At 37.2% G+C, this 17,461-nt stretch overlaps 1 protein-coding gene across 1 annotated transcript in view; it reads left to right on the top strand.

The window, feature by feature from the left end:
• The window catches only part of pi4k2b (phosphatidylinositol 4-kinase type 2 beta), a 30,439-nt gene that overhangs the window by 11,094 nt on the left and 1,884 nt on the right, over positions 1-17,461 (top strand). The window contains exons 2-8 of the mRNA XM_048544337.2: positions 4,270-4,470; positions 5,756-5,887; positions 6,564-6,717; positions 7,190-7,257; positions 8,940-9,039; positions 11,120-11,253; positions 15,844-15,903. Coding sequence (XP_048400294.1) covers positions 4,270-4,470; positions 5,756-5,887; positions 6,564-6,717; positions 7,190-7,257; positions 8,940-9,039; positions 11,120-11,253; positions 15,844-15,903 — 849 coding nt within the window. The remainder of the gene's footprint in view (positions 1-4,269; positions 4,471-5,755; positions 5,888-6,563; positions 6,718-7,189; positions 7,258-8,939; positions 9,040-11,119; positions 11,254-15,843; positions 15,904-17,461) is intronic.

Raw genomic sequence — 17,461 nt, forward strand, 5'->3', positions numbered from 1 at the left:
AGGATGTGCACCTTTAGATATTTACTTCCCAACCCTGATCTTCTTGCAGCCATGCCTCTGTGGTGCCAACTTCAATCTGTACTACAAGTGCATCTACATTGTTTTGTATATCGTGTGCATTTAAATACAACACCCTCACAGTACCGCGTTGACTAGCCCCCTTTCATGCAGTTGTTCCCACATCTGCTGTGCCTGAAGTTATATTCCTGAGTCTTTCCATGCTCCATCGGGTTGTTCTGGAAACTGTAACCTCTGCTGAACATCCCACTCCTCCCTCAACTTATTCCATAATTTCCATGCACTGAACCACCTATATCCCTCCCATTTTTCCCCCCCAACTGCCTCCTCCACTCCAACTCCACCCCCAAAAAATCACCCCCTCCACTATTTAGTTTAAAACCTTGAATACAGCCCTACTGGTGCAATGTGCCACGTCTTTGGACCCATGATTGTGGTCCTGTGATTCAGGTAGAACTCTTCCCATTGGAACCATTCTCTCTTTCCCCTGTTATGGTGCCAATTTCGCATGAATTCAAACCCATTTGTCCCACAACAAACTTGGAGCCGCACGTTTATCTCTTTGATCTTGTAGACCTTATGTCGTTTGTTTGTCGCTTAAGTAGTAATTTAAGGATTATTACCTTTCTGATTCTGCCTTTAAGTTTAGCCCTTGCTGCTCAGCAGAATATCTTTCCTCTTTCTACCTATATCTTTAGTATGTACATGGACCATGACAACTGGACCTTTCCCCTCCCACTGCAAGTTCCTCTGCAGTCCAGATTCAGGGTACCAGGCAGGTAACACTACCTTTTGGGATTCTTGATCCTGGCCACTGAACATTGTCTATTCCCCTGAATACACCATCTCCAGTTACAATGACATTTCAATTCCCCCACCTCCATTCTTCACCACCACCATCATTCTTGAATGCCTCCCTGTACTACAGTTAGTTTTCTCATCCTCCCTAAAACCTTCACTTCACCTAACAGGGAGCAAGAATCTCAAACCTCTTAGACAAGCTCAAGGGCTGAGCTTCTTTCAGCACTGCCTCCTGGATCTCTACCTGCCTCACTTATAGCCACATTTTCTTGTCCCTGCCTGCTGACTGAATTGCAGATAGTTAATCTGAGGTGTGACTGCCTCCTGAAACACATTGAGGTAGCTCTCGATCTCCCTGATGTGTTGCTGGTTTGAAGTTCAGATTCCAGCTCATCAATCCTGAGTCAGAGTTTGTCAAGCAACCAACATTTTCTAACAGATGTGATCATTATAAATCACAATAGGATCCACCAGTTCCCAAACTATGCAGTTCCATCACATTGCCTGGCCCAGCATCTCTGTTTTAATTACTTAATTCTTAATCTGAGTTTTAAATGATTTGTACTGGATATTTAATTCGTAACTAACTATTTTACCTTATTTATCTTCAACCTGAAAGTAATCTATTATAGTCAAATTAGTAGCTAACACCAACCATGAACTTAACTGCATGGTCACTCTTCTTCTGGATCCTGATCCTTGGCTTTAATTTAATCCTGTTAAAAGAAATTTTGCAAACTACGAGCCAACAAAAGTAAGTAAAAAGCAACTTTTCCCCTCTGTACTGAATTCCTATGCTGCCTCCAAATTCTTGGAATATATGCCCACCACAGCTGTCTCTCCCAATGGATGTGATTTCTCCTTCCTGACCACGTGAAGCTTGCTTTGCAGTGGTTGTTGTGGTGCCCTGCTAGGCCATTTTGGTGTGTAGTTAAGAGCCAGCCACACTGCGGAGGGTCTGGAGCTGTGTGTAGGCTAGACCAGGGAAGCATGGCATTTGCTTCCCTGAAGGACCTTATTGAACCAAATGGGTTTTTACAACAATCAACAATTGTTTCATGATGGTCAATAGATTCTTAGTTGAAGATTTGTGTTAGAATTTAAATTCTACCGTCTAGAATCGTCCACCCAGAAAGTCAGATATCATTGGTTTTCAGGTGTTCACGGTAGGTAATGGGGCCCAGGAGAAGTCTGAGATTGGCTAGAAGGCAGTTAAAATGGTGAAAAAGGGATGATGGTGCAAGCCAGAAGGTGATGATAGTGGAAAACAATTCAAAAAAACAAGTTTCTAGAGGTAGAATAAATGGTAACAGTTGCCTTTCTAAAGCAAAATCAGGAGAGGATATGATCTGCAGCTGTTGAACTGAACGCTATACTGAAAAATGCTTGATCAAAAAATGAAATACTGCTCTGAGGATTTAGAGATAGACATCTCCTTGGGTGGGGAGCCTAGAACCCGAGATGACACCAGGATATGAGGGAAATCATTTCAGACTGAGGAAAATCTTCTTCACTCAGTTGGTAGTGATGCTGTGGAATTCTGTACCACGGAAGGGTTGTGGAAGCTAAGATCCAAGAAAATGGGTATATCCACATATGGATGGCAGTAGTGGAAAGGCACTTATTGTTGTTACACTGACATTACCCACAGGTTTTGCTCACATGCTGAAACAGCATAGCATTCTTTCCAGGTGATCTGGGAACTTTTTTTTTAGAAAGGCAAACAATAGCATTTCATCTTAACCAATCAAATTGAAGGTACAGAATCTGAACCAGCAAATGAAAGGTAATGTACAAAAAATAGGGAAAAATGACATTAAAATGGAGAAATAAGATAGTAATGTGATGGAATGCAGTACCATATTTATAAATTTTCATTGCTGGTGTGGGTGCTTGAGTTTAATTAGGATTCAAGACACTTTTCTTTTTAAATTGCTTACAAATGGCTGGACGAGCTTCAACATTTCTTTGATATGTTTCACATCGTGGTTCTCAAAATATGGTATTTGAACCACTGATCTACTGCTATGTACAGCTGACCCAAAGTTCAAGTCACTGACATGCAGCGTAATTATAGAGGCCTTATGTAATAAGAGGCTAGAACCATCATATCTCTACCACTCTAGTGACATCTCAGAAGACCAGCTTCCTGGCATGGAAGTAACCATAGTGCGGTCTTGTGAACAAGATTTATATTACTGTTTTGTTTGATTAATATAATTTCTTAGCTTATTGTAATTTCATAATACTAGGGGGAAGCAACGACCTAGTAGTTTATCACTGGACTGTTAATCCAGAGCCCCAGATAATGTTCTGGGGACACTGGTTCAAATTCATGGCAGACGGTGGAATCTGAATTCAGTAAAATACCTGGAATTAAGAATCTAATGATGATCACGAACCATTGTCAGTTGTCAGAAAAACCCATCTGGTTCACTAATGCCCATCAGGGAAAGAAACTGCCATCCTTACCTGGTCTGGCCTACATGTGACTCTCAACCCACAGCAATGTGGTTGATTCTAAATTGCCCTCTGGGTGATTAGGGATGGACAATACATGCTGTCTGGTCAGCAATGCCCTCATCCCATGAAAAAATAAAGGAAAAAAATGTCCTTGAAGTGTGTGATAGAAAACCATTGTATGCAGGTTTGTGCAGGAACAGGGCAACTTAGACAGCAAGTTAATTATTTTAACATTTAATGCTTGTGCAGGCAGTGGCAATCTGGTGTCCGATTAATTACCTAAATGCTAATGTTTGATCATCGTTCCATAGATATTGAAGTGCACAGTGGAATTTTTTTATTTCACAACAAGTGAGTACTCTATTTCATAGCAACTGATTTCTTGGACCATGATTGATACCGTTAGTCACACCTTAAAGGAAATTCTATCTCAAAATTTTATCATGGGGGGGGAAAATGATAGAAATTTCTATGTGTAGTTGCAGGTCTCCTGTGTGTGGGATGACACGTCTGAGTCTTTTTATTTTTAGTTGACATTTTGGTATTTATAACCCAGTTTTCAGGATAGACCGGCTCTCTCCCATCTATTGCCTGCTTTGCAGTATGATTTCATTTTAATTTCAAGTTGTTAGCTACCAACTTGTTTCTTTGCAAATCTGCACTTGGTACCGTTGACACCCTAACACTGATCTAGTCACTATAATTCGTCTATTATTACAAATTACGTTGCATCAGTGTGCTAAGAACACAGTTTACACCCATGTTTGTAATATGCAGTTTCGCTTATTTCTTTTATAGGAAAATAAGCGATTTAAAAAGCTGCACTTAGTCAATTTATAGAACCCACAATGCTTTTATTTTTTCCTTTTTTTATACATTTTATAGTTATTCCTGCATTTGATTTAAATATTGGATGCAAAATTTCAGCTTCTTACCATATGGTGATCTTTGAAATGAAGATATTTTCATCACACTTTTGTTTTCCAGAAAATAATTGGTGTGTTCAAACCAAAAACAGAAGAACCCTATGGGCAGTTAAATCCAAAATGGACCAAATTTTTCCACAAGATATGCTGTCCTTGCTGTTTTGGACGTGGATGCCTCATACCTAATCAAGGTTACTTGTCAGAAGCTGGTGCTTACCTTGTAGATGAAAAACTGGGCCTTGGAATTGTACCAAAAACAAAGGTATCTTACTGTAGATTTTATCAATATCGCTGAAATACAAAAATTTACATCATTGCATCTTCGAGAAGCTGCTTCGTTCCTTAGGAATCTTCCTAACAGCCAATATATAGAACAGAGCAGTATTACATACAATTATTCATTCTTTGCTGGGTTTTTTCTTTCTGTTACCTTTCATGCTATATTGTTACACCTCTATAGGAAAGTAACAGTACTTGGGTAAAGAGATTTTTGTAACTTCGTGAGACTGGTATTGCTAATGTAAGATCTTTAAAGTATTTCACTCCTATAATTCTTATTTATATGGGCATTCCAGGTTTTTTGCAGACGTTCTTTCCGTTTTAAAGAATTGTTGTTCTAAGGAAACATTAACCTCCACACAGGTACAAATGTTTCTTGCATTTGCATATAAAAAGTTTGTTTTAGATACATAAGATAACTGCATACCTCCATCTATACTACCTAGCATTGGGAATTGATGTAGTTTAAATAACGCAGTGTGACATTAGTTTGGTGTGAAGTTTGAACACATCATTTATTGGTCAAATACCATTCTTTATTTCAAGAAAAACATAAACATATCAAGCAGGTTAATTTTAATTGGTAAAATATGTTAAATCATTGGCACAAATACATATATTTTGTAGGTCATGTGCTTCTAGATTGTATACAAATTGCCTTCCTGATTATGTATTTGAATGTAATTTATGTTTGATACCAAGATTACAGGAGATGACCACTGACCTCCTTGCTTCTTTTTGCTGGTAGCACTAATCTTTGATCTTAAGTAGGGCAAGTTTCAAGAAGTCCATTAACTGGGATGACCACCTTCCATGCTGCACAAACAATCTTGGACTTGGTTTTAATACAAATTTGCACAAAAATGTCTTTGTATAATTTTATTAGGCCCTCTGTAATCTCTTCTGTATTTCCACTTAAGCCTTCTCAAAACCCCTTTTCACTAAGGCTTTGATTTTACCCCATTCCTAATCCACCTGTCTTAGTTCCAAACCCATTTTAGTAGTAGCTGCTATATTAATGTAAGTTATTTATTTACTGCCAGAAGATGGCTCTATTGTCAAGCCATATAGTGCATGCATTTTCTTGTCAAAACACTAGTACCACCTGCAAATGTTATTCAATTGTTGAGATGGAATGTGCGCAGTAACCCTGCTATTAAAGATTTTTTTAATCCCAAGAAGTGAATACAGAATTAAGTTCACAGTTGATTCATTTCTCAAAATGTATTCTAGCAATAAACCTATTTTATATATTTTCTCAAACATAGGTTGTCTGGCTTGCAAGTGAAACATTCAACTATAGTACAATAGATCGTGCAAAATCCAGAGGAAAGAAATATGCACTCGAAAAAGTACCGAAAGTTGGTCGGAGATTCCATAGGATTGGGCTGCCTCCAAAGGTATAAATCTTAACCTTTTGTAAGTAATTGCTAATTCTTGATAGTTCCACCCAGTTTTATCTTTGAATATAACCAACTACCAATATGGTAATATAAAATTTTAAAAAAGAAAAATTTGTGGCCTATTATATAGCCTTCTATTAAGTTTTGTGCTGTCACGACTAATTTTTGATAGTTGATGTGCCAGAATTCTCCCATGTGTGCACACTATGACAAAGTTTTTCAAGTACTGAACAATGCAAGAATTAATATTATCACAATCAAATAGTTATGCATAACTGCCTTGAGCATGGAGCAAACAGAGCCAGCATATCTCCACTGTTAATCTACTAAAGTTGGATCAAGAAGTAACAATGCCCTTAAGATACAGATTAAAAATTTTTAAAACACAGTATTTGATCTGAAGTAGTAATTTTCTAAAGCATTTATTCCTATATTTTGTTTAGTTAGGTTGGACTTCAATAGATATTTAAGTTTTAACACAATTTTTATGGCTATGTGCATCTTATTAATGTATAAGGTTCATTAATATACCATTGAGCCCCTGCAGGAATTTGCTGAATAATCCTGTTGTCCTGTGTGGAACAACCATGTTTTTTTTACTGTGTAGACTGACACATTAAAAAACTCAAACAAAACAAAAATTCAGATCTCAGCCTCTTTCCTATTTCGGTAGGTTGGTTCCTTTCAACTGTTTGTAGAAAACTACAAGGAAGCAGACTATTGGCTTCGGAAATTTGAAACAGACCCATTACCAGAAAACACTCGTAAGCAGTTTCAGTCTCGGTTTGAGAGATTGGTGATCTTAGATTACATAATCAGGAACACAGGTAAATATGAAATTTCCTTTTAAAGTTGAATTGTAAACTTTGTTTGGATAGGTCTATTAGTTCTGAAAAATGTCTTGCCTTTGAATTTTTGTTTAATTTGTTTTGCTGTCCAATTAGAATGTATTTATCATAGAGGTAGAGAATTAGAATATTTTTTTAAAAATCTCTGCCCATTTTTCCCCTCTCCCAATATGTTAGTTAATTATTGGTGCAAAGCAACAGATTCACTAAGCCTGCTTTATATACAAAGAGTTGAAAATAATATCAATGAATCTTGCAGCACAAGAAAACGTAATTGGAAAACTGAGTGACGTAGTCTAGAATCTTCCATATAAATAATAATGAATTCACAGTGACAGCTAGCATATAATTTCCAAAATGAAGTTTAAGATTTGTGCAGAAGATTAACATTTTGTTAAGAATTCAGTTCCAGACTTCTCTTTGACTTCTCTTCATTTCAATTATCCGACAGATAGAGGAAATGATAACTGGCTAATGAAATATGAAAAGCCAGAAACCATAAGTGAACTTTCTGATAAGGTAGGTGTCGCAAATCTTTGATAAATGCAGAGATTTCATTTGTAACAAAACTAAATTAGTAGAAGAATGGGTAATTATCCACCTCCCTATATATTTAATCCAACTTGATGGTAATGTTTGTGGATGAAACATAATTTGTCGATGAAACAAAAGCAAACGCATTTTCAATACAGAATGTTTTGGAAAAAAATGGACTGCATTTAATTCTAAAATTTGCTTTTCCAAAAGCATTCGGGAATAAGCTTGTGAAATGTTTTGTATTGTACAGGCAAGTTTTTCAGAGGATAGTGAGACTTTCTGCCAGACTATTTGAACAATTAGTGGGTGCATATTTTAGCCAATCACAGCAGTTTTTCAGTGAAATTAGTGCTCTATGAAATGTTAATTCACTGAAATCAACGCTCCTCCTGCCTTTCTTTGAGTGCAATCTCAGCATCTGAACTACTGGCCATTCAGATTCACTTGTCACTTTTTAGTCCGAGAAGGGCCTGGAGTAGCACCGGCTCACACTGGGGACACCGAGTGGTTCCAAGATTCTAATTCTCAAACAGGCAAGACGTGGGAGTTCCGTGGAATGGAGATGAGGTTTGGAAAGATGAGTGGGAATGGCTACCATTGTATCTAATCTGCACAGTTAATCATCATCGTTGTAGCATTCTGTTCAGTAAGTCTAAATGATGCCACCATAAAGCATAATAAGTTGATTCTTAATCATCTTCAACCGCTTGACTTCAATAGAAGTTTGTTGAGAAAACAAAACCATCCTGTTCGCTATCTACAGTTACAAATAATTTTAAAATTTACAACTTGTGAGCATCTATATAGTGGGACTCTTTTCAGTTAATTTTATAGTGGTTGTACATAAAATTTTGGCTCTTTGAATTGCATATCTGCTAAGTTAATCTTGCTTGTTGAGACAAATATGAACAAATTGTCAATGTCATAGCATAATATAGTACAATCGTAAAAACCTGCATTTATAATGTACCTTGAATTTAATAAATGTGGTGAGCAAGTGCTTTATCAAGCAAAAATTTCCAAATAAAGGAGTGATGGCATCTTTTATCTTAGTTCAGGTAGGAATTGAAGTATGACATATATATTTTAACTCCATATTAAGCTTTGAATTGCATGTATTATATTCAGATGGCTAATTTCAGTAGCTTGTATCCATGTCTTCACTCCATTTGACGTAATGGCTAAACTTCACAAATCTCAAATGATATCAACTCGCAGGACTAACACAGTTTAGAGCGTCCAGCTCATTTTTTGACGTTTATTTCTCCAGTCCCCATAGAAACTTGATTAAAGGGTTTGCTGTGCTAATTTGTAAAGAAAACCCATGAAAACTGGTTTACTCACTTTGCATGTTTTTCTTTTACTCCATTCCACTGAAGATTTACCAATATTAGTTCATAGATTCATATAAAACTCCTTGATCATAACTTCCCCAATATAGATAACTGTATTAGCAATTCTTCTTAAATATGAGGGCTATGAAGATCTGATGAACCAGCTGAGCACTTTTGAGATGGCAGTGCAGTTGATCCTGATATTATAGCTAGACACTTTCTTTAATTTAAAAGCTATTACCTTGAATAGAACTAATGAAATGGATTGCTGAGAGGAAATCACCGTGTAAAGAAAAAACATCTTTCAAAAAAATCTACTCTGCTTAATAGGACTCTGAATGGACAGATAGCAAAGAGCCAGCCATTAAAATTGCCGCTATTGACAATGGATTGGCTTTTCCATTTAAACATCCTGATGAGTGGAGAGCCTGTAAGTGCATTTAACTGTAAGAATTGTATGTTTATTTGCATGTTTCTCTCAGTTTTAGGTTAAAATATTTTCTGAAGTTTTGTACCCTAAAGTTTAATTTTGCATCTTTTTGAATTGAAAGTATAATTCAGTTGCTTGTGAAATGCTTTTTTATGATCTTGTTATTGTATTAAATAAACACCATTGTTATATCTAAGTATTTCCCATTTTTAAAAATAATATTCATTTGTGGGATACATATGTGAACTTTTGAACTACATGATGTGAAACGCAAATGAATTGAGTCATAAACACTTAAAAGAAAGCATAATCATGACAAAAGTTAAATAGCCAAAGTATTTTGAAAAATCTTCTGTCAATTCAAAATTACATATTTGACATCAATCTTAAAACAAACTGTGTAAAACTACTTTCTGTGCAAGCACTTTTCTTAACACTGCTATTCAATTTTTTTTGTGTCACTATACCTGGGCTTAGTTGAACTACCAGGATTTTATAATCAGTAAATTGCTTCTACTCCCTTTCAGGATTTCAACATCTTTTCTAAAGCAATAACCAGAACACATCCCATAGGGTTTAGTGACCACTGTCTTTCTGTGTCCTGCCACCTTCAAAGATCAACATACTTGCAGTCCCAAATTCCTGCACACTTGTTAGAATTGTGTCATAAAGTCTATGATGCACTTCTCTGTATCAGACACTATTTGTATCTTGACTACACACCCTGCCATCCTGTCTACATCCTGTTGAAGGCCTTAATTTCTTCCTCCTCGTTTACCATGCCTGTTTCAAAGCTGGAACTCTCTTTAAAGTTGGACTGCTTGTGAAAGAAAGTGACAATGATTTCAACGTGAATATAACTTTAATTGACTTCTGGTGGCTGCAGTTGGAGATGTAATCTGGCAGAGGTTGGGATTCAGAGCAGGATTAGGGGAATGGTGAGCTGGGAAAGTAGATTACTGAAGTGGGATGAGGCTATTTGCTGAATTTCCATGTATCTCAGGTTTGCTTTAATTGGTAGTTGGTAGGACTCCACCCAAAATCTCTACATGGCAGATGTAGACTGTTATGATTTAGACAGGATGAAATGATGAGGGAGCATGTGAGGCATCGGTAACATATGTACTTCCTTTTTTTTATGGAAGTCTGCACATTAGAGTCAAGGATATATTTTTAAAACCTAATTTTGTGCTGAGGGTTACTTTTTTTTCCAGGTAAAGGATCTCCTGATTGCCTCTGTTTTGTTGCTTATTCTATAAAGTATAACCAACGGAGTGTTTCTTATCATAATGGATGTAGTTTATAACTCAGTCTTTGTGTGAAGACAATCATCTCATAACAAAAGTAAAGTGCTGTCATTGGCATATGATTCATCTATTTTATCAGCAACATAAATCAGCCAATGTTGACCAAAGGCAGTAGCAACAACAATCACAGTTAAAGATGCGTTAAAACAAGTATTAACAGATTGTATTCTGTAAATCACAAGATTGCAGGAGGTTGTATTTCTAAACTGTTGACGCTTGGGTCTTCTGTATCATCAAGCATTTGCTGCAATAAACAATGTGTTGCAGCGCTATGTTATTGAGATAAAGTATTGTGGTGGTAGATGTATTCCAATCCTGCAATGTCTGAGCTGCTGCCTCTAAATCCTGACAAATTGGTAATGGATCCTAATCAACACTGCTCTTTTTGGTTTAACGTGCTTGCTCAGTGCTTCATACTGTTTGAAATTTGTGGGTTTGCAACTTTAAGGTTTCACCTCTTGTTTGTTCTTTAAACTTTGATGGTTGCCCTTCACCATTTCATCTGTTACCTTGTTTCGTCAATTCCTTTCTAAAGCTTGTATTCAGGTAAAATTTCATGCGGTAGATTATATTTTTCAGCATATTGTGTAGTTGTGCTTGCTGCACTTTTTAAATATGCATATTTCAGTCTTGGGTCAAGAGAAAATTTGTGTAAAAAGATATTCTGTGTGATTGTCAAATGATAACTACATTAAAACATATGACTATTATGATGTATGATTTATTTGTGGCCCGTTTAATTTTTTTTTTGTTTTTGTTTTGTCTTCCAATAGATCCATTTCATTGGGCCTGGCTTCATCAAGCTAAAATTCCTTTTTCGCAAGAGACAAGAGACTATGTTCTTGCCCGAATTTCAGACATGAATTTTGTTCAGGACCTCTGTGAGGATCTATATGAACTCTTTAAGGTTTGTTTTCTAATGCACTTCAAAATCATTCGCACCGCACAAATTCCATTCAATGACTGTTTCTTGCTAGCAAGAATCCCACCACCTCCTCTTGATATTTTGTAGTGTTAACATAACTGAATTCCATCCCCCAACTATCAACACCCTAGGGACTACCATTGACGAGAAACTCAACTGGGCTTGCAATATAAATACAGTGCCTACAAAAGCAGATCAGAGACTAGAATTATTGTGGCGACTTACTTAGCTCCTAACTTCCAAATTTATCCGTGAGTCAGGAGTATGATGGAATACTCCCTACTTCGCTGGATGGGTGCAGCTTGACCCCACCCAGGACACACAAGCCCACTTGATTGGCACCACATCCACTCCCTCCACCATGACACCCAGTAGCAGCAGTATGTACTTTCTACAAGATCATTACCATCTTCCAAATGCACAACTACTTCCATCCAGAAGGACTAAGACAGCAGATACTTCTGCCAATCACTATCCTGACTTCGAAATATATTGCCATTCCTTCACCTGTTGCTGAGTCAAAATCCTGGAATTCCCTCCCCAAGGGCATTGTTGAACTACTACAGTACATGGACTGCAGTTCAGGAAGGCAGCTCACCACCACCACATCAAGGGCAATGAACAGTGATGCCAATGTCCCATAAGTGAATAAAAAAATATAATTTCACTACTTGCCTGTGGAGGGCGCACACATGTCTGGACAGGAATTTTAGCTCCAAGTAGCTAAATATGCATATTTCTTGGTAAGTTGAAATTTAAAGCCAGTCTGTGAATTGGATGGTTAAATTCTCTCTCACTGCTTTTGAAGGTTAGTCTTTTCAAGATAATTGTATGTTTAATTGATTTTCTTAAGCCTGAATTTGAGACTAGCCTGAGGAGTGTGTAGTTAAGTTTGTTGCTGCCAAAATGATGCCAAATGCTAAAATGATGACACTTTCAAGATAGTTGCCATATATTCATTTGAACAAGCAAAATTGTCAAGAAAAGATTAGCTAGCCCATCAAACCTGCGTCAAACGCATGGTAGAAACATTATTTGAATGTTTCCCTGCTGGCTCATAGGTGGATATGAATCTGTTGGGACTGCGTAAAGGTATTTAATTTTGATAATTAGCTTATATTTGAATTATGTTTAATCAATTTGAAGCTACTAAGTATACAGAAATGCTACTATTTTCAAATGTTTGTGAATGTATGAAGAACTTTACTTTGCATAGTGTAATACTATGTAATTTGCACGTGTTTGTCACTGCTGTTGATTGTGACATTGGATTCTTATGAATAGTTTCATAAGTAATGAGTACAGAATATAACTCTTGATTGGAGATCAGCTTGGAAGACAAAAGCCAAAACAATTAGCAATCACCTAGTCTAGAGTAAGAGCCATCAAAACCCCAGTCTTACAGCAGTGACATATGTAGTAAATGAAAGTTTTGACCGTGTATTTCATGCTGTACTCAACCTGGGAGTTATAGACCTAGCTGTACCAAAACAAAATGTTTAATCTTCCTCGTGCTGCAATTTTCCAATAAGATACAAGCATCTTATTATACACACCCCTGATCACTATTATTTAAGATCTAGTTAACCCACTTTATTTCCTCTCCCAATACCTCCAATATAAGCTTCCAATCCTTCTATTTGTGTTCCTCTTGATCTCTCTGTATTCCCTGTAGTCCTCTGTTCCTTTCCCTATATAACTATGCCACCACCTTCTTTTCCTCTGCCCCTTTCTTTTTTTTGGCAAACCATTGGTGAACAGGCCTGTAGCAGCTGACGCTCTCCTAGTTTGCCATCCCTACAGAGCACTATTGTTTTCACACGACAATGTTTTGGTTTTCAGAATCTCCATCACATTTGTACTAACCCTTATTAGATGATGCAGTCATCTGGCAACAATATCTTCTGTGTTTGTTTTGGCTTGTAGTGTATTTCGATTCCTAAGCAGAATGTGAATTCATAAATGTTGTTTATTTTCCATTCTCCATTTAACTTGGGCATTGCACACAAAGGAAACATTTCCTAGACACCACACTATTTATGCCTGAGATAGTAGGAACTGCCAATGCTGGAGAATCTGAGATATCACGGTGTGGAGCTGGATGAACACAGCAGGCCAAGCAGCATCAGAGGAGCAGGAAGAAGGGTCTTGACCTGAAACATCAAACTTATCCTGCTCCTCAGCTGCTTGGCTTGCTGTGTTCATTCAGCTCTACACTTTGTTATCTAGTATTTATGCCTGTTGTTTTATGTCAATTTAGCTGCAAGTTTTCATAACAACTTTTCAAATTTTTCAAAGTAACAGATTTTCTAACTTCCCACACACACTCGAGGTCACAGCTAATGAATTTCCAACACACACAAAATTTTAAATAGGAAGTTACCACCCTTTTTGAGGAAGAAGTGTCTTGACCCAAAACATCACCTTTCCTGCTCCTCTGCTGCTTGGCCTGCTGTGTTAATCCAGCTCTACACCTTGTTGTTCCACCCTTTTTGACTGTTTCAAATCTCAATCTCAGTTTTAAATCGAACAATTAACAGTCTAGGGCAGGAGAGGTTGATTTTGGCTCAGTTGGCTGGACGGCTGGTTTGTGATGCAAAATGACACTAATTCCTCTCCGGACATAAGATTCTCCTCAACCTCTTCCCCTCACCTAAAGTGTGACCGTCAGGGTAAACCACTATTAGTTGTATCCTTCTCGCGTGCTATTTCACTCCCCCATCAGAGAACAGCCCCACGATCTGGTGAGACTATTGCAACTTTACCTACTCATTTCAAACAACATCTGTTACGTTTTCACCCATTATATCTTCGGAATGTGTCAGGCTTTAAGGTACAGATTCCATGGTGTTTTTCAAGAAACTCATTACCTCAATGAATTTGATTTCCTGACCACTAGCTGGTGTAATGTTCCTTTGTAGGTTAAAAGTTGTTCCCCTTCCTTTGCAGCATTCCACCTCCTCCAAAGCCCTCTGGCAGCTGTGAAAGCAGCTAGTTCTCCCCTTCCAAAAAAAACTCAACAAAACGCTGATGAAATGTCAACCGTCTAAAGCATTGAAAATTTCTCTCCATAGAATCTGCCTGAATGAGTTTGTCCAGCATTTCTGTGAATAACTTCACATTTCCACACATTACATTTTATCAACCATATTATTTCCCATTCACGCAGACTTTCTATATCTTAAACGGCCTCTATGTGCATTACTGCCTGCTTTTCCATCTAACATTGTATTGTTAGAAAACCTGCATTCCTTGCACTCATTTCCCAAATCTAAATCATTAACATAGATTGTAAAACAAAAAGAGATCAAAAGTGGCCATTATGGATGTCCTCGTGGTTGTCGTCTGCCAACCAGAAAATTACCCATCATTTCTTCTGTTTTCTGCCTATTAACCTGTCCTTAATCTATGCTATTCTCTCAATCCTAAGAGTCCTAATTTTGTTCAATAACCTTTTGTACAGCACATAATTGAAAGATTTTTACAAATCCAATTACACTATATCCACACGTTTGCATTATCTATTTTAGTGGTTAAGTCCTCAAATTAAGTTTGCCAAACATGATTTCCATTTTCTAAATCTCTGCTTAATCATATGATTTGTTAGTGCTCTATTTGTTCATCCTCTGGAATAGATTCTGGCATTTAACCTGTGTTTTGTAGACCAAGTGGTCTGTAGTTCCCTGTTTTCTCTTGTTTCTTATTTAGCTGAGGTATACTTCGTGCCTTCCAATCTTAAGGACTTATTATATAATCTAAGCAATCCTGGAAGATGAAAATAATGTGTTGCAATTTCTGCAGCTGCCTTTCTTAAAACTGTAGAATGTATCTTGTCAGATCCAAAAACTTACTTCATTTAGTCCCATTAATTTTTTTGGTAATACTTCTTACTTTTTAAGTTCCTAATTCTGTTGGATCCTTGGTGACCCTTATTTTTGACAATTTTGTTGTGTCCGTATGCTATGAAGATAAACTCTATTTATTTAACTGACATTTCCGTATTCTCCATTGTAGCTAAACTTGCACACTTCTAATGATTCTACGTTTACCTTGATTAATCCCTTCCTGTATACAAAGTGTTTGTATGTCTCTTGCTTAGCTACTAATTTAGTGGACTTGTACTAACTTAGTTTCCTAGTTTAGGAATGTAAGAAAAAGAAATCTATTGCTGAAGTACAACAAAGTGACACTTTTTGCTGTGCTGAATTCTCACTATGGCTTGTTGTTTGACTGAGAAACAATTGGATGATTTCTCAAGTTGACTTTGGGCATGTAAAGTATTGAAGTTTTTAACTACTTGTTCTGTTGTTTGCTTTCTCTTCATTTTCAGTTTGTATGGTTTCTAACAGGCTAGGTTGTATTTCAAATGTAAACAGCATACTCTGCACAGTTTTGTTGAAGTGACCAGCTACGTTAAAGTCGACATTTCTTCCTAAATGTAAATTATGTCTAAACTTGATACTGGTATAACATTTTTTAAAACTACAGTTTAGTGTTGAGGTTGTGTCCTAGATCTTGCTGAAAATTTTAAGTTTTATAGTGATTTGTTATGAACATGGTTTTGTTTTTCAGACTGACAGAGGATTTGACAAACCCACTTTTGAATTGCAGATGTCAGTGATGAGAGGACAGGTAATTGTCCATTATTTGAATTGCAATGAACAAAGAAATTTACAAGGAGCATTTTGGCCATTGGTTATCTTTTAACCCCTCTCTTTTCAGCTGGCTGAAGTTCCGTTGTGCAAATCCTATAAGATAAAGTTTACTACATTTAACGGATATTTATTGATACTAGAACTTTTTACTAGAAGTGTGTGAGTGAAAGATATGCATTGAATCATTGGATGATTATAGATATGAGCTGTATGGCACAATGTGTTCATGCCAGCTCTTTACAACAGCAAAATACTACCTATACTAACCCACTCTACCATCTTTTCAATATATCTGTGATGTTTTTTCTCCTTGTAATTAGCCAGCTCTTTCCCTTTGTGAAGGTTTCAATTGAATGTGCCTCCAACTTGATGAGGGAATGCGTTCCCAATTCTGACTGTTGTTTGGCTTTTCCCCGTGCCACTATTTAATAAATTGAATAAAAGGAAGCAGTGTTGCCTGTTCTCTCTCCTTGTGCTAATGGGAACAGTTTCTCCATATCTACCATGTCCAGGCTGTTCTGTTAGATCTCCTTTTAATCGTCTCAACCAAAAAGAACCTTAGTTTCTCTAATCTAGCTATGTAACTGAAATTTCTCATCCCTTATGCCATTCTTATGAATCTTTGTGACACTTTTTTCTTATTCCTTCACGTTTGGCCAAAGCAGTATTTTATAAGGTGTATCAAACTTGCTTATTTTATTTATATAAACTTAATTATTTACTCAATCACCCTGCTCTTTAACAATCTTTCCCTATATCCCTGTGTGCCCTTCAGAATTATTTTCTTTATAGATCATTGAATCCCTACGGTACGGAAGCAGGCCCTTCAGCCTAATAAGTCCACACTGAACCTCAGAGCATACCACCCAGACCCATCCCCCTATAACCCGCCTAATCTACACATCTGTGAACACTACGGGCAATTTAGCATAGCCAATCCACCTAACCTGCGCATCTTTTGGAGTGTGGGAGGAAACCAGAGCACCTGGAATAACCCATGCAGACACGGGGAGAATGTGCAAACTCCACACAAACAGTCCCCGAGGGTGGAATTGAGCCCGGGTCCCTGGCACTGTGAGGCAATAATACTAACCACTAAGCCACCGTGCTGCCCCCCCCCCCCCCGCCCAATTCTTACTATGATGTGCATCTCTTAACATTAAATTGCACCTGTCTGTTGCCCATCTTTTTTTTCGTACATATAATTAACAGGATGTGGGTTTTCTTGGCTGGCCAGCATTTATTGTCTATCCCTAGTTACCCTTACAGGCGGTGGTGCCTTCTTAAACCACCGCAGTTCATTTGCTGTTGATGTACCCATGATAACATTAGGAAAAGAATTCCAGGATTTTCATCTGTCCTAGTAGTCCGTGTTGTCTCGAAAGCTATGACTATCTTCCTTACAGTTCAATGTTACCAAGTTTTGCTATCCTCACTTTTTGGAATTGTCCTGTACCCCAAAGTTAAGGTCATTTAATAAATATCAAGAATAGCTCGGGTCGTAATACTGACCCTTGGGAATTATATACATTCCT

Source organism: Stegostoma tigrinum, chromosome 1 (assembly GCF_030684315.1).
Source record: "Stegostoma tigrinum isolate sSteTig4 chromosome 1, sSteTig4.hap1, whole genome shotgun sequence".
Lineage (NCBI taxonomy): Eukaryota > Metazoa > Chordata > Chondrichthyes > Orectolobiformes > Stegostomatidae > Stegostoma > Stegostoma tigrinum.